The sequence below is a fragment of the Perca fluviatilis genome, chromosome 7 (genome assembly GCF_010015445.1).
Source record: "Perca fluviatilis chromosome 7, GENO_Pfluv_1.0, whole genome shotgun sequence".
Classification (NCBI taxonomy): domain Eukaryota; kingdom Metazoa; phylum Chordata; class Actinopteri; order Perciformes; family Percidae; genus Perca; species Perca fluviatilis.
The window spans coordinates 1,417,741-1,439,711 of NC_053118.1; the positions used below are offsets into that span (position 1 = coordinate 1,417,741).

At 40.7% G+C, this 21,971-nt stretch overlaps 1 protein-coding gene across 8 annotated transcripts in view; it reads right to left on the reverse strand.

The window, feature by feature from the left end:
- oxr1a (oxidation resistance 1a) overlaps nt 1-21,971 on the reverse strand; it is a 274,368-nt gene that overhangs the window by 41,469 nt on the left and 210,928 nt on the right. For 7 of the 8 annotated variants that reach the window (XM_039805880.1, XM_039805879.1, XM_039805885.1 and 4 more), the window contains 2 exons: nt 10,202-10,309; nt 7,247-7,360 (listed from right to left, as the gene is read on the reverse strand). The exons of the other annotated variant lie outside the window; for it this stretch is intronic. In XM_039805880.1, coding sequence (XP_039661814.1) covers nt 7,247-7,360; nt 10,202-10,309 — 222 coding nt within the window. The remainder of the gene's footprint in view (nt 1-7,246; nt 7,361-10,201; nt 10,310-21,971) is intronic. 8 annotated transcript variants of the gene reach the window in all.

Genomic DNA, 21,971 nt, shown 5'->3' on the forward strand with positions numbered 1-21,971 from the left:
TGCTGCAGACCCAGTATCTGAGGGAGATGGCTAATACACTGCTGGCCTGGTACAGGAAGTATGTACAGTATGTACGGCTGACTGGACCAGACCTCTGGTCTCTTTGGACACAAACAACAGGGACAAGTGGAAAAAAATGTGATGTACATTTGGCCATATATTAGAACAGGAACCAACCCCACCTCTACAAGGCAACACTAGAATTTAAGGGACATTACATTGATTTTCGCTTAAAGCTTTAGTGCAAAACTTTTTGATATTAATGAACGTCCGTTACAGTCAAGGCATTGCCAAATGAGTTTCTACAAAGCTAATTAAGAATATCAGCTCCACACAACTCTCTCTGGATTTCTCAGTATGGCTATGTTCAGAAGATTGGGGCGTCCGGTGACTTTTGCGCGCAGAAACTCGAGTGAAGATAATGATCTCTTCTGAAGAGTCCATCATGTTTTTTTAATCCTCCGTGCCTTCCTTGGTTACTAGCAACTGCGTGGAGGAGGGGGGGGCGGTGCACGATCACAGAAGGCTTGTATCATGTGGACGCCCTGACAGTTTTGTTAAACTACTCACTATAGCTTTAAGTACCCTGACCTGTCGCACAATATTTACTATTGCTGCACCCTCTTAGTCGATTAGTTGACTAATTGGTCGTTTTGGTCTTAAGCCCAGTTCAGACCAAAGATTCGCGACGAGACAAAACTGTTTTAGAACGTTGCAAGGAAATGTTGCAGTGGCCTGAACTGGCCCGTGTCCACTCAAGCCAGCTGATGGCGTCGCCTGCAACTCAGCTGGTCAAATCTCCAGAGGCTGGTTTTAGTACGTAAGGGACGTCAACTGTTTCAACCGCCAATAGTGAAGTCAGCTTGTAAAGTCTGCTTCAAACTATAGAAATAAAATGATACATAATGCTTTTTATTTCTGTTATAAACTGTAAACTGGTCGAAAAGGCAGAGTTTTAGAACGTTTCTCAACGGCCGCCTGCCAGCATGGATATGTGGTCGAGCGAGCTAGAGCGTGACTGAAGAGAGCGAGCATCGTTAGAACACAGCAGTGAATCAGAGAAATAAAACGCTGTTTTTCGCCGAATTATCACTAGAAATGCAACTGTAGCAAGCATCTCACTATCACTAACATTATCCACATTCATATTGATGCAACAAATGATATATCCAGCTACAAAAAAGCCTAAAAGTCATAAGTTAGAACAGCAGTAAAAAGAGACATTGCTATGGAGAGGATACACCGTCTCGTCGCATTGGTGTGAACTAGCAGGTTTCAGAATGGTGCAGAATGGTTATAAATGAGGCAATAAATACATAAATAATTAAATACATTTATTTATTTCAAGAGACTTTTATTTCATAAGTCCACATTTATTTATTTCAAGAGACTTTTATTTCATTAATCCACATTTATTTATTTCCGTGGACTTTTATTTCCTAATGCCACATTTATTTCCAGTTCTTATATGCAAATCAGGGGGCGTGGCTATCTCTCACATTCAGAACAGAGCCGTGGGCAAAAAAAGGCTGGTGAAGTGAGAGTGCAATATGACTGGCAGTTTGCGGTACTTACCCAGCCCACAGTCACCTATTCTGGGGTAACTAGACCACCAACTAGCGCTGACCTGACAGAGCACCACAACAGGCAGCTTGTGGTGCTCTGTCCACTGTGGGTTGACACAACAGCTGAGGCGTTGTTAAGTGAAATAGCGGGCAAATGACTGCTCTAATTCACATGAAACTGAACATTTCCGTTGAAGGTGAAGTGAGACAAGGTGAATGGGAATTTTTCTCGAAAAGAAACGGGTATCTCTCTCTCCCCACGCCTGTGCCTGCTGCGCTGCGGCCGTGTGTGTGTGTGTGTGTGTGTCTGAGAGACCTCCAGCTTACATTGGGTTAACCGAGCGACGAGCTAGCGGCCCCGGCAGGCGCTAGCTGGCTGTTGCGTCACTATATGGAGCTTCTCAACTCCGAAAACTTTGAAGCAAATTGTCAATTCGGCAACGATTTTCGCATATTCGAAATCTAAACCGTTCATTTCTCGCCTAAAACGTTCTCAAAAGTGAATTTAGTGATGAATAAGATGGCGAAAATTGTTAAAATTGTCCTGTTGTTGGTCTGCCAAAGAAATCCCATTCACCTTGTTCTGAATGTGAGAGATAACCACGCCCCCTGATTTGCATATAAGAACTGTCGCACAATATCGGTAGTACTTATGATGGCACCTCGTCACCTGGACTCATGCATCCTCTCTGCCTTTGCATCAAGAACCACAAAGGAAATAAATATTGGGCCATTGTGTCATTGACATTTGTGTAGTTGTGTGATTTAATGGTCCAGGTACCGTTCGTTCATTTGTTTTTGCTGTCACATATGAAATCGAAAAAACGAGAAAACAACTCCTTTTTCCGTTTTTCCGTTTTCTTTAGAAAAACGAAAAAACAAAATTATGACTTGATTTTTGGTTTTCCCATTCTTGCATGGAAATCAGAAAAAACACTTGATATTCCGATTTTCCCCTGTGGGTGGTGCTAAATCTCATTGGCAGGATATGCATTCATTGTTTTTCAAATTAAGACTGTATTTGTTAGCCTGTAAAATTAATAGTCTATATGTAAAATTAATAGTCTATATACATGCTTTTTGTCACCCAATTATTTGGCTTAACTGACTGAAAACATCTATTGAAATAGCCTAAATGTAAACATGTTCACGCATTGACAGACAAAAGGCACAATCTATTTTTGTAGGATAGATAGATAGATAGATAGATAGATAGATAGATAGATAGATAGATAGATAGATAGATAGATAGATAGATACTTTATTGATCCCCAAGGGGAAATTCAAGGTTCCAGTAGCTTAAAGACATCACACACAACATACACATACATCACTAACAGGATCATAAAAAAAGCAACACCACATGAATAGCATAATGAAATAAAAAATACTAAATAAATAAAAAAAATCCACATGAATGTACTAAGGGATGTATAAGCATGATACGCTTGCAGTGATAGGGCAGGGACTGACCCTGTGATTCAGTATGAGAGTGTGTGTCATGGTGGTAGTGCAAATAGGTCCAATAGTGCAAGGATAAAGTCTAGAGACCAGCATTAAATATGGACAAGAGATCAAAAGTCAGTATTAGAGGTTTGAAGTAATAGGGTTACAGCCATTATTCATGTATTAAGTTATGTTAGACCTCAGTCCAGGCTGGCGGGAGGAGGGAGGGAGGGATTGTGCATATATGGGCTAATATAGCCAGTAAACAGTGTAAACAGTAAACAGTGGGCCAGTGGACAGTCAGTACATAACTGTTATTGTAGGAGGTAGTGGAAGTGGTGGAGAGGGAGGAGAGGCAGACAGACTATGCAGAGAAGTCTCTCTCTTCTCTTCTCTTTAGTGAAGCATTGTAGAGTTGTATGGCCCTGGGGACAAATTACTTTCTCAGTCTGTCATGACTGACAAAATGACCGTTCCATTAATACTCATATACAAATTTAAATAATACATTTATTCTTTGTTTTAGATGTTTTTAGTAACTTAAATTCTTATGAATAATACAATTGTTTTGTCTATTTGTTATTTATGGCCCACATGCCTCATTGATCTGAGCTTATACATCTTAAATTCGATCGAGAACTAAAAAACATAATTGCTGGATTAATTTGACGATAATAAATAATCAGATGAAACATAATACTGTTTATCACAGATTACTTTGGGCCAAAGTTACCAAGGACATTTGTTAAGAAACCATTTAAAAATGTATACATTCACATAAAGAAAAACCTGTTTAGGTCAAAAGTAAGAGATTTTATCTGTCACTTTGGAAAAAGAGAGAGACTCTGAGAAAAGGTTAGTGTAGTAGGCGTGAAAAAAGCAGGGAAATATTTACAAAATATTAAAAATAATAAAATGATCTATGTCTTTTTGGTACATGATAAAGTATCTGCATTCAGGAAAAAGTTGGACTGTGTTGGGCTTGCGTGGAACAGGGCTCAGTTCCTGTGCAATTTGTACAATTTGAAGTTGCAGTCCTTTAAGGTGACTACAGATGTGGTGAGAATGTTTTTTATGTCAGTTATATGTAGTGTTTGGAGCTACTGTGTGGTGGGTTGGGGGGGGGAATGCTGGGATAACCGAGAAGGCCAGGATTGATAGAGTGACTAAAAGGGCTGGAAAAATGGTAGGAGAGTTAAATACAGTGGATTAAGTATATGAAGACCGTCTGGCAAAAATGACACAGAAAATAATGAGGGAACCGGGTCACCCTCTTCATGATAATCTGACTGGTAGGGTTATAGAACGTAGTGGTAGGCTAAGGCCTCCCGTGATACGAACTAAGCGGAATGCTCTCTCTTTTATACCTCAGGCTATCAGACAGCACAACAAGCACTTTATACATAAATTTTTATAAATTTTGTATTGTATTGTATTATATTGTATTTATTGTATTGTATTAGGCGGGTGTGAGCACTGTAATTTCCATTTTTATGGATGAAATAAACTTGACTTTGACTTTGACTTTACCACGCATGCGTTGAAACACTTGACGACCAACAGCGAGCAAACATCACAACTTTATTTTTTTATTAAATCTTTCTTATACAATAGTCATACAAACAATCAAGACTATTAACCATAGACTGTATATTATTAATGCGATGAAGTGTAAACGTACATAAGTGTCCTTTCGAAGACGGAATGACAGCTCTTCCAATCACCACTGCTGTATACCACAAATAGTAATTTGTCCCCAGGGCCAGACAACTCTACAATGATTCACTAAAGAGAAGAGGAGAGAGAGACTTCTCTGCATAGTCTGTCTGCCTCTCCTCCCTCTCCACCACTTCCACTACCTCCTACAATAACAGTTATGTACTGACTGTCCACTGGCCCACTGTTTACTGTTTACACTGTTTACTGGCTATATTAGCCCATATATGCACAATCCCTCCCTCCCTCCTCCCGCCAGCCTGGACTGAGGTCTAACATAACTTAATACATGAACAATGGCTGTAACCCTATTCCTTCAAACCTCTAATATTGACTTTTGATCTCTTATATTGTCCATATTTAATGCTGGTCTCTAGACTTTATCCTTGCACTATTGGACCTATTTGCACTACCACCATGACACACACTCTCATACTGAATCACAGGGTCAGTCCCTGCCCTATCACTGCAAGCGTCTCATGCTTATACATCCCTTAGTACATTCATGTGGATTTTTTTTATTTATTTAGTATTTTTTATTTCATTGTCCATGCTATTCATGTGGAGTTGCTTTTTTATGATCCTGTTAGTGATGTATGTGTATGTTGTGTGTGATGTCTTTAAGCTACTGGAACCTTGAATTTCCCCTTGGGGATCAATAAAGTATCTATCTATCTATCTATCTATCTATCTATCTATCTATCTATCTATCTATCTATCTATCTATCTATCCTACACAAAAAAGATTGTGCCTTTTGTCTGTCACTGCGTGAACATGTTTACATTTAGGCTATTTCAATAGATGTTTTCAGTCAGTTAAGCCAAATAATTGGGTGACAAAAAGCATGCATATAGACTATTAATTTTACATATAGACTATTAATTTTACAGGCTAACAAATAAAGTGTGAGTAAACTCTTAATTTGAAAAACAATAAATGCATATCCTGCCAATCAGATTTAGCACCACCCACAGGGGAAAATCGGAATATCAAGTGTTTTTTCTGATTTCCATGCAAGAACGGGAAAACCAAAAATCAAGTCATAATTTCGATTTTTCGTTTTTCTAAAAAAAAACGGAAAAACGGAAAAAGGAGTTGTTTTCTCGTTTTTTCGATTTCATATGTGACAGCAAAAACAAATGAACGAACGGTACCTGGACCTTTAATGTCCTCCTTCTCATAATGTACTCAACTAGAGTAAACCTGAAAGCATAATAGAAAGAACACAGATGTTCTCCGGGTTAATGCACTAGAAGAAATCATTTCACTAGAAGTGCCTCCACTACAGTCACAGCAATTATTGTGAAGCAACACATATGTCCTTGAATTGAACTATATGTGAAACGCAGTACACTTTCTGTCTTGGCCTTGGAAAATACAAGGCAGGTTTGTCTGACCTATCCTTGGAAATGATTGCATCTCTTGACTTTCCTGACCTTGAAAGCATGACACATCATCTTGGATGTTCACCTTTAAGGTTGTATGTAGGATCTACCCAGAGCCTAGGCCGGAGTCTACGTAAGTGGCCTGAGGTTTATACTTGCGTGCGCTGGTGTGTCTGCGTCGTTCTAGCGTATCTCTTTAAGAGAATAGCAGAGCTGGTGTGTGTGCGTGGGGAGTGTGTGTAGAGCGAGTGAGAGAGCGACGGGGATTAGCTTCGGAGGGAGTACCGACTCTAAAGTCGTAGTGAGAGAAACAAAGAGTCTTCCCTGTTCTTTCTTACCATGGTCAGAAAGCTGGAGCAGGAAAAGTTAACCCTCTCCTTGACTTCATGTTGTTTATGGAGAAGGAGAACCAGGAAATGAGTAGGGGGGAAATTCGATGCTACCAAGCCCAGCAGACCAAGTTGTTACGGTCTGCGTCGCTGCTACTCAAAGATACATTTCTAGGGAGGTGCACGTCAGGCTACGGTGTAGGGTCCGTATCTACAGACATACGTATGTTTGGCGTCGATTTAACACAGGACCATAAATTGGGCTTAATTGCACCTATTGTCTTTTCTGCCTTCGACACCATAACACATCATGTTGGATGTTCACCTTTAGGCTGACAATGAACAGAGCTTTAACATCTGACAGCAGTGGTTGAAGGACATTTCACTGTATGGTGTGTGTGGCATTTGAATGCATTTGGTATATCCAGCTTTTGGCACTTTTCTGTTTGCAGAGGTCCTTATTTATTATAGTGAACTATCTCTGAGCAAATCAAGGAAAAGAACAGCCCACCGCAAACAATTAAAATGTTCATAGTTTCCCCTCTTTGTTTCTGTTACCTGAATGATAAACATTACCTGAATGGTGACTGTAGGAGGAATGAGGCTATTAAAAAAGACCAATCACATCTTTTGCATGTATGAGTGACTTTTTAAGTACAATTCTATAATCTACCTCTCTAAGTATATTGTTGAAATAGTTCATACAGTTCTTGCTTTTACCTATAAATAACATGACAGCAGTTAGGATAGCATACTTTTTCTGAGTGTGTGAGATTGTGCAGATCAGAGGTGTGGTCGACATACCGTTGCCTTCTCTAAATCAGCTTCTGAGGAGGTGGGAGACAGGGGGCTGATGGGACTGAGGGAAGGGGAGCTTCCGACACTGGAGACGTACTCGGGATCAGGAACATACAGAACCTGCAAACACAATCCATGTCTGTATTTACGCAGGCACTGCCTTTGTGCAAACACGCATTGCACACCACACATGCACGCAGAAGGGAGGGATTAAAGAGAATCACACACCACCCCCCACACGCACCCCCGCCCCACACACCCACACCCACACACACGTTTAACAAGGCAAATGTTTGACAAGGCAAATGAGATGTAATCACGTGAATAGCCTCATGCTACTGACAGGGATTAAGAGACAAAGGGAAAGTGACTGTTATGATGTAACGTCAACGTGTCAGAATTGGCAGTAATGGGAACGTGGGAACTGATGCTTTTCATGCAGTTAGAATACATACAGTGACTGTAGTCAGCGCATTTCTTTTCCATTAAATTAGATTTTTATATATATACAGCAACTAGCAATTATAGTCATTATTTATTGATATGTTGATTGTTTTCTCAATTAATTGATTAATCATTTTGGTCTATAAAATGTCAGAAAATATAAAACAATACAAAACAATTCCCAAAACCCAAAGATATTTAGTTTTATAACAAAAGACTAAGAAAATCAGCACATTTTTACATGTGACAAGCTGGAACGAGTACGAGTTTGGAATTATTTGCTTAAAGAAATGTCGATCGACTAATCGATGAATCGACTAATTGTGCCAGCTGTATTTCTATATTGATGGAATGTGATGCATCTATGGTTGCAATAAACATATACTAAAGGAATAGTTTGACCTTTTGGAAAATATACTTATTTGCGCTCATGCTGAGAGTTAGATAAAAAGACCAATACCACTCTCACAGCTGCTCATTTAGTATGAAGCTATCGCCACGACACAGTTAGCTTAGCATTACGACTGTTGACAGGGTGAAACTGCTCTGTCCAAATATTAGGAAAACTCCTACCAGCACTTTTAAAGGTCCCATGACATGGTGCTCTTTGGATGCTTTTATATAGACCTTAGTGGTCCCCTAATACTGTATCTGAAGTCTCTTTTATATAGACCTTAGTGGTCCCCTAATACTGTATCTGAAGTCTCTTTTATATAGACCTTAGTGGTCCCCTAATACTGTATCTGAAGTCTCTTTTATATAGACCTTAGTGGTCCCCTAATACTGTATCTGAAGTCTCTTTTATATAGACCTTAGTGGTCCCCTAATACTGTATCTGAAGTCTCTTTTATGTAGACCTTAGTGGTCCCCTAATACTGTATCTGAAGTCTCTTTTATATAGACCTTAGTGGTCCCCTAATACTGTATCTGAAGTCTCTTTCCCGAAATTCAGCCTTGGTGCAGAATTACAGCCACTAGAGCCAGTCCCACAATGAGCTTTCCTTAGGATGTGCCATTTCTGTGTCTGTAGCTATTGAGGAGAGGAGGGCGGGGGCAAGGTGGAGGGTGGGGGTGTGGCCTTGACCAACTGCCACTTTGCTCGTTTGAAAGCCATGATGTCTCTCTCTCATGGGTGGGCCAAATTGTCTGGGTGGGCAAAGCAGAGAAAGGGGAGGTAACCTTGCTTGTTATGACCTCATAACAAGCAAGATTCCAGAACAGCTCATCTGAGCTTTCATTTTCTCAAAGGCAGAGCAGGATACCCAGGGCTCGGTTTACACCTATCACCATTTCAAGCCACTGGGGGACCATAGGCAGGCTGGGGGAACGCATATTAATGTTAAAAAACCTCATAAAGTGACATTTTCATGCCATGGGACCTTTAAAGCTTACTAATGAACACGTTATAACCGCTCTGTTTAATCTGTACAGAAACCAAAAAATAAATACGTCTTGGTTTACAGAGCCCTGCTAGCGGTTTCCAGTCTTTATGCTAACCCAAGCTAACCATAGCTTCATATTCAGCATAAAAGGCATGAGAGTGGTATCAATCTTCTTATATAACTCTCAGCAAGAAAGGCAGTATTTCCCAAAATGTTGAACTTGTCTCCTAAGAGAGGACTTCTACTTGTTCATTCCTGCACAACCCGTACAATATATATTCTTAAAAAAAAAGTTAGCCTTTAAATTTGATACTGAATTTTTTTTTGTTCATTTTTGGCCTGTACAAGTTAAAGGATGAAATATCAATCTAGGTACAGCTCTAGGTTTAAAGAAATTAGCAGCTTGTGGAGAGCTGATGGTTCAGTAAGTTCCCACCGCACCCCCCTGTTTGGACGTCGCTCAACTCAGAATTGTTTGCTGAGAGCTGAGATGGGGGCGGGGGGGAGGGGGCCATATGGGGTTTGTGGATTTTATTTTGACGCCAAGAAATACAGAGACAAAATGTCTTTTTGGATTGTTTGTCACTTTCCTCCATTGAAAAACTAATTTTGAATTTGGGTCTTTTGCTGAAGAAAAAAAAGAATAGACAAAGATAAAGGAAGCTGGCAGTGTGTTTAGCGGCCTAAAGATGGGTAGTTTGCGTCACATTGTCAGAACTAAAGCATTTTAGGGAGAATTCACACATATAATTATACCTAAAATAGGTCCTTTGCAATTAATTGCATCCTAATGAGTCGACTGGCACTGTTATTAGCAGCTGATTAAGTGGGGATACGGATGGTAGGGATGTGAACATTGAGTTAGCAAGTTCCTCTGAGAGAGAAGAAGGATAAACACATGCAGCATGTGATGTTCCCAAAACAACGTCTACATCCAATACCTCCACCTAGATTCCCACATTCACTGTGGAAAATGTTTAGTGACAACCCATTGCGAATGCATTATGGACTGTCAAAAGCAGCTACTGTGAGATTGACCGGTTTGTGAGAAGATGGCAGGTCTGAGGTTGCTGAAGGACGGGGATGAAGTGATGCGGCTGCATGTATCAGTGAAGGCGTGCACGGCGGTTCACACCTGGCCAGGCACCACTGCTCTGGAGAACAGCTTGTTCAGCTGAACCAGTTCGTTGGGTGTGGTGTCAAACTTGAGCGCAATGCTGTTCAACGTGTCCCGCGATTCCACCTGGACCACAAAACAAGAGAGAGGGGACACACAAAAAAAAATAAAAATCACACTGCTGATTCTGTTCAGGGCATTTCCACAAAAGCTGTACAGGGAAGACTTGAAGATGTGACACAGATGATGAGAGACGGAGAGGGAGAGAGAGAAAGCGAGAGGGAGAGAGAAGCGGAAAAACGAGCTGTGCAATTATTACTTTAATGTTTCATTTTTTTTCACGTTAGATTTTGGGATGTTATGCTAATTAAAGCTGTCAGCTTTTGACCAGGAATAGATTCCCAAAGGAGGTATTGTTGCTGGCAGAAATATGAACCGACATGAATGTCAGCAACAGTCTCGTGTTATCTTGTGAACCACTCAGGTAGCTACATCTACTTGTTTTTCTCCAATTTATGAATTAATTCTTGTCTTTATTGATTGCTCAATTATTTCAATTATTTAATGAATCGTTTAATGAATCATTTAGTCAAAACAAGTCTAGTTAAAAAAAGAAGAAGCACTTCATATTCCCCACAGCCCAGCGGGTGTGTCACGCTTTATGTTTCAACCTTTCCAAGACCAAAATCTCAAGAGGAAACGTGTAAGAACTGGATCAAACGGTGTGTTGGTGTGTTCTAGCGTAAGCTGCAATCGTCAGTAGGGCTGGGTATTGTTTAAAGAATTGCCATGCAAGTACCCTTAAAGTGATACCGATACCAAAAGAGTACTTCGCTTGATTGATTCTATTTTTTTCTCTACTTCATTCGATACCCATCATGTGATTGGAACAATCTCGGCATGCTAAACTGCCAATTCAAATACACTGCGCTCAACTTCACCGCACCACAGACAGTATGGGTTGTAGCGGCTGTGGTAGTGGGCCAATCACATGTCGCGTTAGATCAAACAATGCTTGCAGTAGTTGGCTGCGAGCAAAAAAAACAACAACATACAAATAGTAATTTATTTTTAGATCTGGGAAAAAAAAAAAAAAAAGAGGATCAAATGCAGGTATCGTTTGACTGGACAAGTTTCGATACTACTCTGTATTGGGTTATTTTGGTAGTAGTCTCGCATTGCCAGACCTTCCTTCACAGTGCCGAGGAGGAGGGTCTGGCTAGTATTCCGGGATGGGAGAAAAACGTGCTCTGGTTTATTGGCATTTCTTTAAACCAATCACAATTGTTCTGGGCGATGCTAAGCTCCGCACGGTGCCGCTGCAAAATAGTCTCGGGAAGGAACTTGTTTGGTTTTCCTGCGGCACTGGAGCAACCCCGGAAGTGGAACGTCAAGGTAGGGCTGGGAAAAAAATCAATTTGATTTAAAAATCGAGTTGGTAGGTCAAATCGATTCATATTTTCAAAAAATCGATTTTTTTCTCCCCCTCTTCAGTATAGCGTACATACATTTTGCATTCGCCAAATCTTCCTTCACGGTTTCCGTAGCACGGTTTCCGTAGCACGGTTTCCGTAGCACGCTCCCTGCGGCGCAGCCCTCTGCCCCTCCCCCGAGGGCAGCGCATGCATACACAAACAACATGGCAGAAACAGCCGGCGAAAGAGAGCAGCTCCTTCCAAAGAAATGCTCTTCGACTTCAGTCGTGTGGAGTTGGTTTGGATTTACGGCATCTGATGACGAACAGAAAACACCTCGATGCAAACTGTCTTAAAGTGATGGTTCGGAGTAATTCACCCTAGGGTCCTTTGCACCATGACCTCGAGCCAAACACCCCCCAGAAGCTTTTTCAACTGGGTCGAACATTGGGAGAGTTAGCGTAGAGTAGCGTTATCAGCTGAATAGCTTAGCGCAGGGGCTAACAGACCCACGTTTGTATCTCGTAAATTACCCCACTAATAATGCCCGAAATGATACCAAACGTCTACACTAGTACAAATAGGTTATGCTCTCATAAAACGATGGATTGTAAAGTTTGTAAGTACACCAGAAGTTTATGTAAATAACACTTGCCTGCTGGCTTCTGCTCTCTGCTGTTGTTGTTGTTGCTGCTGTAAGACGAGTGCTTAGGGACATCTACAAATTACAACACCGAAAAGAGATGCAACAAAAATATTTTTTAATTTAACTTTTTTTTTTTAAGTGCTGTAGTATAACTAGCAGGAGACAAGTAATAATTGAGGTAAGTTTGGAGACATTACCTTATTTAATCATTGAATTAATAAATATTTTTGTTGTATCTCTTTTCGGTGTAGTAATTTGTAGACGGCCCTAAGCACTCGTCTAACTGCAGGTAGCAGCAGCAGCAACAGAGAGCTGAAGAGAGCAGGCAAGTGTTCATTAACTTCTGGTGTACTTACAAACTTTCCAATCCATCGTTTTATGAGAGCATAACCTATTTGTACTACTTGTAGACGTTTGGTATCATTTCGGGCATTATTAGTGGGGTAACTTACGAGATACAAACGTGGATCCGTTAGCCCCTGCGCTAAGCTATTCAGCTGATAACGCTACTCTACGCTAACTCTCCCAATGTTCGACCCAGGTGAACAAAGCTTCTGGGGGGGTGTTTGGCTCGAGGTCATGGTGCAAAGGACCCTAGGGTGAATTACTCCGAACCATCACTTTAAGGCTGTTGTTGTTGCTGGTAGCAGTATGACAAATTTCAGCATTTAAAGCGAAGACATGCGACTGAGTGGGAGAAGTGTTGCCTTCTTCGAAAAGAAAACTACTCTAGTGGCGTTAGTGCTAACACTCCATTTGCAAAGCAAACAACTCTTCAACAAAGCTTTTCAAACAGTGTACCGTATGAGAAGAGCGGGGCGAGGTGGAAAGCCATAACGGAGGCAATTACCCTCTACGTAGCTAGGGATACGCTGCCAGTTTACTCTGTTGAGAAGAGAGGGTTTAACAACATGCTGAAAGTTTTGGACGCTCGATATACAGTACCTAGCCGCAAGTATTTCTCTGACGTTGCTCTTCCTCAGCTGTCAACAACACTCTGGCAAGAAAATACCTAGCTATTCCAGCAACTAGCGCCCCATCGGAGAGGGTCTTTAGTGTGGGTGGGGGTATTGTCACCTGTCACCGAGCTTGCCTCAAGCCTGCTGTTGTTGATAGGCTCATTTTCCTTGCAAAGTTTGTTTACAATGCAATTACATTTTTTATGGCGAATGGTGTTACTGTTTACATGTTCAATTCAACTAAGAGTTACCTCAGGATTTTTTGTTGTTTTATTAGCTCAATCCAAATACAGTATAAATAATTTGGATGTTTAACAATCTTTGTTGCACACTGCACAGTGACTTTTCAGTTAGAGAAAGGGTTTGCCTTTGCAATTTTGTTTATGTTGATGCACTTTAATTAAATACAATAAATATATATTTTTAAAATATATTTACAGTTCGCAGTAATTTTGTTTTAAATGGAAGGGGGGAAAAAATCAAATCGAAAATCGAGTTTTTTATAAAAAAATCGCAGATTTTTTTAGGGAAGAAAATCGCCCAGTATTTTGGTAGATACCTTAAAAAGGTATTGAGTATTGATACCGAGCCCTAATCGTTAGCATGCGTGGCTAACTAGCTTCCTACCTACAGTAGTAACCGAGAGTTACTTCCAAGGCCAAGGAGCATTTTATACTATATTACTTTGTGGGGGTAAAATACAGGTGATTTAAAAAAAACCTGTTCATGACTAGCACATCCACCGTGTTATTTCTCCACTGTGTGGAAGCCCATCCTGGATGCTACTATATCAGAGTGTAGGCTAATGTTAGCAGCGTTATTAGTCAAATATACTGTTTGAAAAAGACAAAGTAGAAATCAAACTCCTTTCTTGCTTGTTCAAGTATTCCTAAAGAACAAGTCTGAACATTTCCTAATCTTACTAACCCTAGGACTAACTAGCTATACAATTTATTAAATTGAATAAAAGCATATCATCCTGAACCATATTCAGTCTACAAGCAAGCAGAAGAACAGGTAGTACTTCATGTTAGCTGAGCTTTAATGTATCATACAGGTTGCTGTTGTGGCGACATCCTGCGCTCAGCTGCTGCACCCTGCAGTTTTACACAGGTGCATTAGCCTGTCTCCACCAGTTAAAATCCATACCACAGAGACGGGCTCCAGGTGTCTGAACTAGTTAAGCATCTTACATGCCCAGCGGGAGTTTCTACTTTCCAAATAAGGACGACAACCATGTCAGAAACAGCCTGCGTATGTGAGAAATGTGATATAAGTGGAGAAAAAAAAAAGTACCTCCGCGGAGAGAACCCCTGAGAACCAGACAGGCACAGTTGACTCTGAGCCATGTATAATTAGGACAGGATAATGGCACTGTGTGTTTTAGTTTTTTTCTCTTTCAGTCATGGGACGGCCTCGGTGTGTGTGTGCATCTATCCTGTGTGTGTGTGTGTGTGCGTGTGTGTGTGTGTGTGTGTGTGTGTATGTGTGTGTGTGCGTGTGTGCACACAGTCCCACAAAAACACCCAGCACTGACAGCTCCAAATTCTTGACATGACAGATTGTTTCGAGGAGGATATTCATGCACCAGCAGACAGACAGAGACAAAGCCTAGTCATCCACAGGTAGTTGAGTAAAGGAAAACCAAGACAGACTGGAACATGACTTACACAGGATCATTGTGTGCGAGTTAGTCATACATGACATGAGAGGATCATGGTAAGTCAACACATAACATCGAGGGGAGGGAGCAGAAAATACAAAAACTCAGAAGCCATTTGCACCCAGTGAATGTTGTCACAGTTCAAATCATTAACAATGACGTGCACTAACTTGTGCTCCAAAAACAGTTTTGTCAGTTTTTGGGAGTTTTGTCTCCAGGCAGCAACTGAAAGTCAATGTGAAGTGAAAAATTTGAAGCTATTGCCTTTTTTCACTGTAGGACAGCATTTCAACAGACAAAATCTTTAGTAAATTCAGAAACATGAGATTAAGTGTGCATCGGCTAATATTTGATTTGAAACAGAGCTCTAAGGAATTCATATTTCAAATATTTGACATACAAAGTGGACCTGATTTAGCAAAAACAAGTGTATCATCCCCAGAATCTGTGGCTCAGAGAGGCGAGCAAATCCAAACAAATATTTGTATGTGTGCTATTTAGCCTGTTAGCTTGAGCATCTACTGATGATGGGACATAGCAGGGCTTTGGAGACAGGGGCCAAGGCTGGGGACAGGGACAACGTAGCTGTGGACTGGGTTGTGGTGAAATGAAGCCAGGTTAGGACTGAGATAGGATTGACAATGTCCGGTGACATTTTTCTATTGAACAGTTCCTACACAACACCGATTTTAAATTGTAGAGAAATCAGTCTTTGAATTTGAATATGTAGTAGGTTTTCTCTCTGTCATGGGGGAGAACACTGCTGGTGCATTCCCAGCAAGAAGAAGGAACACTAGACATTCAAACCTTGCAGAAAACTCTTTGTATTTGAATCCGGTACAAATCTTCTTTAAATCCAATTGAGCAGAATGTTTGTCCATGCCTCTGATACTAAATATAGGTGTCATTTTAAATGATTAATGATCATGGTTTATTTAAATTGGTAAAACATCTAATTAATGGATTTAGGCAAAACACCCATCCCCAATGAGGCTATGTTCATTAGCACTACAGGAAATAACAACATTAGTTACAACACGAAAAAAACCCCCCTTCATAGTTTAACTTTGAATACAGTCATATGATCAGAGGTGTATAGTCAGGTGCCAGGAAGTAGATCATATTCAGCAGCTGTCCCAGCCATCATAAACAGCTCCTCTAACAGCTACAGGTAGAGGCTCGTTAGTGAAAACACCTGTTCTAGATGTAGAGGCAGATCCAAAAACATGGCAGGATTTTTACTTTCTGGCACCTGGACTATACACCTCTGCATATGATAAAAAGACATAAATAGCTAATGAAGGCTGAAATCCAGCAGAAATAGCTAGTAAAAGACTAATCACCATTAAAGCAGAGTGACAGCAAAACTGCTGTGTCAATTATTTTGGCTCCGCCAAAGCACAGCTCTCTAAGTTTTGGAGGTGAAATGTCTGCTTGACATTCGACATGTTGCCTGAAGCACCATCCTCCACTTGGAAGTCCAATATAAAAGTAGTTTTGGTTTTGAAACTGAAAACTGTCTGCAATGTGAAGTGCAGAAATCATTGTTGAGTCATTGTTATTGATCAACAGTCCTGTCTTGGGTTATTCCTTATATCTTCCTGTCCCTTTAATTTAGGCAGGAATATAAAGACTGAACTAGCACAGGTTAGACAACACCGGGCTGAGAGTGTGCTAAGTGCTAAACCAAGGCCCAGATTGCTGGCTACACTAGGTTTGGATGCCCTACCTGCTGGGGGAACACATTCATCAGCACTGAGGTCAGTCACGCTGCTGGGATACAGTCTCCATGACTCAGCAAAGTGAGACATTTTTGTGGACAACAATGAACAAGGCAGAGCAGGGATGAGTTGTGCAGTATGGACTGGGTGGGTATGCTGTGCAGGGCTGACGGTAAGGCTGAGCAATTTTATCGATTCTGCGATATAAATCGATATTTTTTCCCCCAAGAAAGTATCGATTTTTAAACCGCGAGTATTGATACATAAGTCCCATTCAAATCCCCCGTGTTTACCCCCGTTCACGTTGCAGGAAGAGCGATTTGGTCAGCCAGCCGCTAGTGTCGCTGTAGAGCAGCCAACGTCAACTGGCGGCCCACCGCCAAAGCTTTTAGTCTGGCCCGCAGAATAATCATGAATTCACAAAATGTAAAGAGGAAAAAATGCGTTCTGTTATTTATCATTTCAAGCATTTAGAGCAAAAACCCAGCCCCCTGTATTTACATCTCTATTCACATGCTGGGATTCTGTACAGTGATGCCAGAGCTCCACACACACTGCTGAGCCGAGATGTGTGCGTTAAAACACACACACAGCGAAACGAAGACGTGTGTGTGTTAAAGGTTAAAACACGCAGCACCTGACTGGGAACGATACAGAGTTACCAACGGCCGCTGGGGTGGATGAACTCACGCTGGTCTCTTTTCTGTAAATAGGCTACAATTAAACCCGTGAGTAGAAAGTCAATACTTATCAATGCACTCAGCTGTGTAGACCGGCATCAACATGTAGAAAGCAATATTTCAATCTGCGCGTAGCCACCCGTGCTGTTTTGCGCGCAAACACAGCTCTACTCTGCAAATAGCGAATTTTTACAAACAAGCTAAACAAAAGCTGTCGGGTTGTAGTCTAACTGTTTATCTTAGCTTGCCGGGAATCTGGACATTTTGACAAATTCTTGTAAACCTCACTGTTGGCTGAACAAACCAAACTCTCCGCTAGAGCGGACAATCTGGAGCTACTTAATATGCACGTGAATGACGCGATCGTTATGTTCGAGTGATGATGATGATGGTTGTATTATTTTGCAACAACATTGTTTCATTGCAAATGAGGCATACATGACGAGTGCATAGCCTGCTTATCAGTCCATTCATCATTAAAGCTGGGCTTTTGGCTTTTCCACGTCAACTTTTCGCTTCAGCATCTTTGACTGTGACATGTTTACCTGACAACAGCCTTTCTTCCTGCAAGCATTTTCCACCAATCAGGACACTGCATGCTACAACAATGTTTCCATAATCACAGACTTTAACCATCACTCCTCAGTGAACTGCCTCCTAGTCTGAGATCTTGTTCTAGTTAAAGAGACAGTTATCATTAAGGAGTGTCCATGTTTTTTAGGAGTTTGCTCACACTAATACATGTAAAAAAAAAAAAAATGTAGCATTAATTCAGTAAGAAAGTGAAAATTTCGAACAAGAATAGGCGTATTAGGTATAAATTCATTTTATTTTCTTTATTTGAAAGTCCGGCCGCCAGAGTGCTTAGAAGAATTCTGAAAAAAATGTAGTTGATGATCCCTGGTGTAGACTCTCTGTCCAGTCAGACATATATTGTGTAATTGATGTTTTCAGTTCAATTAATTAAATCCAAGTAAATGGAACACTCACAATATGTCACCAAAATCACTCTGTCCCCTTTAAATCTTTCAGAAAATGATGTAAGTGTATCGAATTATATCGAATCGTATCGAATCATATCGTTGGCTGAATATCGTGATATATATCGTATCGTGAGCTGAATATCGTGTATCGTATCGTATCGTATCGTGAGATTAGTGTATCGCTACAGCCCTAGCTGACGGAGATAGTAGTTTCACAGTGAGCAGAAGTACACAGTTGTTGTTCGGACAGACCTGCCCCCACTGCTAAAGAAAATCCTAAAGGAAACACTGTGTTCATTTTGTAAATTACGGTCCCATTTATTTTAAAATGGACGATAAAGCAGGGGATGCTTTAGGGCATGGCTACGCACCAACCTGTCAATCAAGACAGAGACTGTGTTTGTGTGTGTGTTTACACTTCATCAAAGTTAACTGAAAAAGTTTTGGTCGCCTCAAAATGTCTTGTTCAGCGTTCTGCCAACAGGGTAGGGTTTTTTGAGGCGCAGCTGTTTTTTTACGCCTTGATTGAGTCAGGTTGCTATGATACTGAATATCCGCGGAAGTAGTCTTTCTGGTATTTGTCTCCGCCTATCAAGTGACAGTGACGACCGCAGTCTTTTACCCAAAGTTGAACATTTCTCAACTCTCAGCTACGAGAAAAAAAACTCCAAACGTGCAGGGCTCAGCGCAGAATAGACGCTCAGTGCATCGCCATGCTGCTGGTGATTGTATAGTATAAATATGCGACAAAGCATTAACTTACGCAGGCCTCAGGAAAAAACGCTTTGGTGAACACACAACACCACCAGGTAGAATGAAGTTAGTGAGCTGTGGCCGATTTAGTTAATCTAAAGACAAAAAATGTCCCAAAAACCAATCGATTGGTTAAAGAGGTTGAATTTCAGTCGACCAAGATTTTCTTTGATTGACTACAGCCCTTTGCGAAACCTAATTATTCATCAGTTAGTGTAGCAAATGACAAGGAAAAAATGGCAATGCTTCACACAGACTGCCTGTTAATCCAGATGTCTATTTTTGCCCTGTTCACAGACAGATCTCCTTGAAGGGTCAAAGTGGAGAGACACAATAACAGCAGTTTGTTGAGATGATTAAATTGTCCTGCTAGATCAAATGTTAATTTGATCAGTTCCTAGAAACAAATCAAATTAGAAGGCATCCTTCATATTTCAAAATTCTATTTGATACCCTTATATCTTCACTGCTTGTTCATCAGGCCAGATTTAATTTAATAATTTGATCAAAGTTAAGATTAAATTAAATGGAGGTTGCACAGCAACCAGGGCAGTGAAGACATGGACAAAGCTCATGGCTGTCAGGTTTAGAAATGAACGGTATTCGTCACAAGCATTACAGACCAATCTTGTCTGTGTGTGATATAGACAGCAACGTGTCTAAGATGTAGAAACACACAAAGTTAAAGTGATGGTTCGGAGTAATTCACCCTAGGGTCCTTTGCACCACGACCTTGAGCCAAACAACCCCCCAGAAGCTTTTTTCACCTGGGTCAAACATTGGGAGAGTTAGCTAGAGTAGCGTTATCAGCTGAATAGCTTAGTGCAGGCGCTAATGGATCCAGGAGTGTATCTTGTACATTACCCCACTAATAATGCCCGAAATGATACCAAACTTCTACACTAGTACAAATAGGTTATGCTCTCAACGATGGACTGGAATGTTTGTAAGTAGGCCTACACCAGGAGTTTATTTAAATAACACTTGCCTGCTGGCTCCTGCTCTCTGCTGCTACCGGCAGTAAGACGCGTGCTTAGGGACGTCGACACCGAAAAGAGATACAACTAAAATATTTATTAATTTAACTTATTTAAAAAAAATGCTGTGGTACAACTAGCAGGAGACAAGTTATAATTGAGGTAAGTGTGGAGACACTACCTTATTTAATCATTAAATTAATAAATATTTTTGTTGTATCTCTTTTCGGTGTTGTAATTTGTATCCCTGTACTAGTTTGCATGTCAACACACTCACTGATCTACAATTTAAAGGGGTTTTTGCTAGTTAGATAAAGCAAATGCAGTCAAAATTCAAGGCAGTGTGGTAACAATAACAGGAAAATATATAGTGTTTAAAATAAAGCATACAAAACAAGTAGGATGTGGTGACAGGTATGTGTCCCATCTTAAACATCTCCCTATAACTGTGTCCTTAACTGCTCTCAGACATCTAATGACATCATTAAGGTCCCTGATGATTTGTCATCTCATCAGCTCTATAAAGTCTTACTGTATGTGTTTTATGAGTGGAAAATGAATTAAAATTGTATTAATTCGTGTTTTAGGAGACAACAGGAGTTGTCCTTTTTGAATGTAAGGAGTTAATAATAAGCGGGGCTCGTATAGTGTCAGAGCCTTTCTTCCAGGCGGCTTCAGCACAGGGCATCGATTCTCCCTAGGTGCTATTAGCTACCGTCTCCTCCATGAACTATTTATTTTTAGCTTTATAGCTCCTCTGTTGCTCAGCACAAAGCCGACCTGCAGGACATTCAGGGCTACGGGACATTTACAGCTGCTAAAACACACATTCTGCAATATAAGGTCACATATTAGGCTTATATTGAAAAATCCTCTGCTTTTTGCTCTCAAACGTAGATATTTTAAAGCTTACGCTGACTTCATGACAGCTAATGGCTCTTGCATCAAATAGCTGTTCTGGTAGTTCTTCATATCAGGATCGCAGCCAATCAATATGGATAAAAATATCTGCTGTTCAATGAAGTAAACATTGGCAAAGCCAGGTGGTGGGCTGATCTTGGCACTAAACGTGGTGTTATAATAGTATGATTCAAGTTTGCCTTTAAAGCTTAATGAATCACTTCATCTACATAGGCAAGTGATGTTCACAACACAAGCAGCGTCGTACGTCACAGAACCACCAAGGGACCACAAAAATGACACATGAACACGCAACTCCTCCAACCTATAACAGGGTTTTCCCTGCCATTACAAGGGTTAGGTGCAGCACCTAGGCCGAATAAACGTAAAATCATATTAACAAACAAAGACTTTTCTCAGATCTAATAATTGTAGTTGGTCCCCAGTGGACTTCTTTAGCGAGTTTTGTCTTTTAAGCTTTATTTATTATCTTCTCTAGCTTTTCCAATATTGTAGATACGTATACAGTATAGTGATAAACGGTCCAATATGATGTGTAAAATTGCATTTCTTTTTAATTGAAAAACGACACATTTTCTTGAGGGAAGACCCCTTAACCCCCCACCAAATACGTTCACCTAAGTCTTCTACAATGCTAGGGAAAACACTGCTAAGAGATGCAGCCATTGATCGTACTGTAAGAGGAGCTATCTCTAACTCAATTAAGTGGCAGAGGAGAGGGGACATGCAAATGTGACCCACTGATAAAGACCTGTTATTGACACATTGACAGCAGAACGAGGGAGGGAGGGAGGGAGGGAGGGAGGGAGGGAGGGAAAGGAAAACAGAGTGTAATCACAATCAGGATCATAGCCACTAATGACAGGTACACCCTATCTTCCTATCCTCCAGATCAATAATACCCATTATTCATCTCAAACTGGGGATGAATAATTAAGCCTCTTCCCGTTAGGGCGACATCTGTCCTTCTGAGCAGAAGGGTAGAGGAAGGCCGTGACAGCCATCTCGAGAGTGACTGACATCTAGCTAATGGTCACTCTTGTTGAACAGAAGAGAACGCACAGATTCAA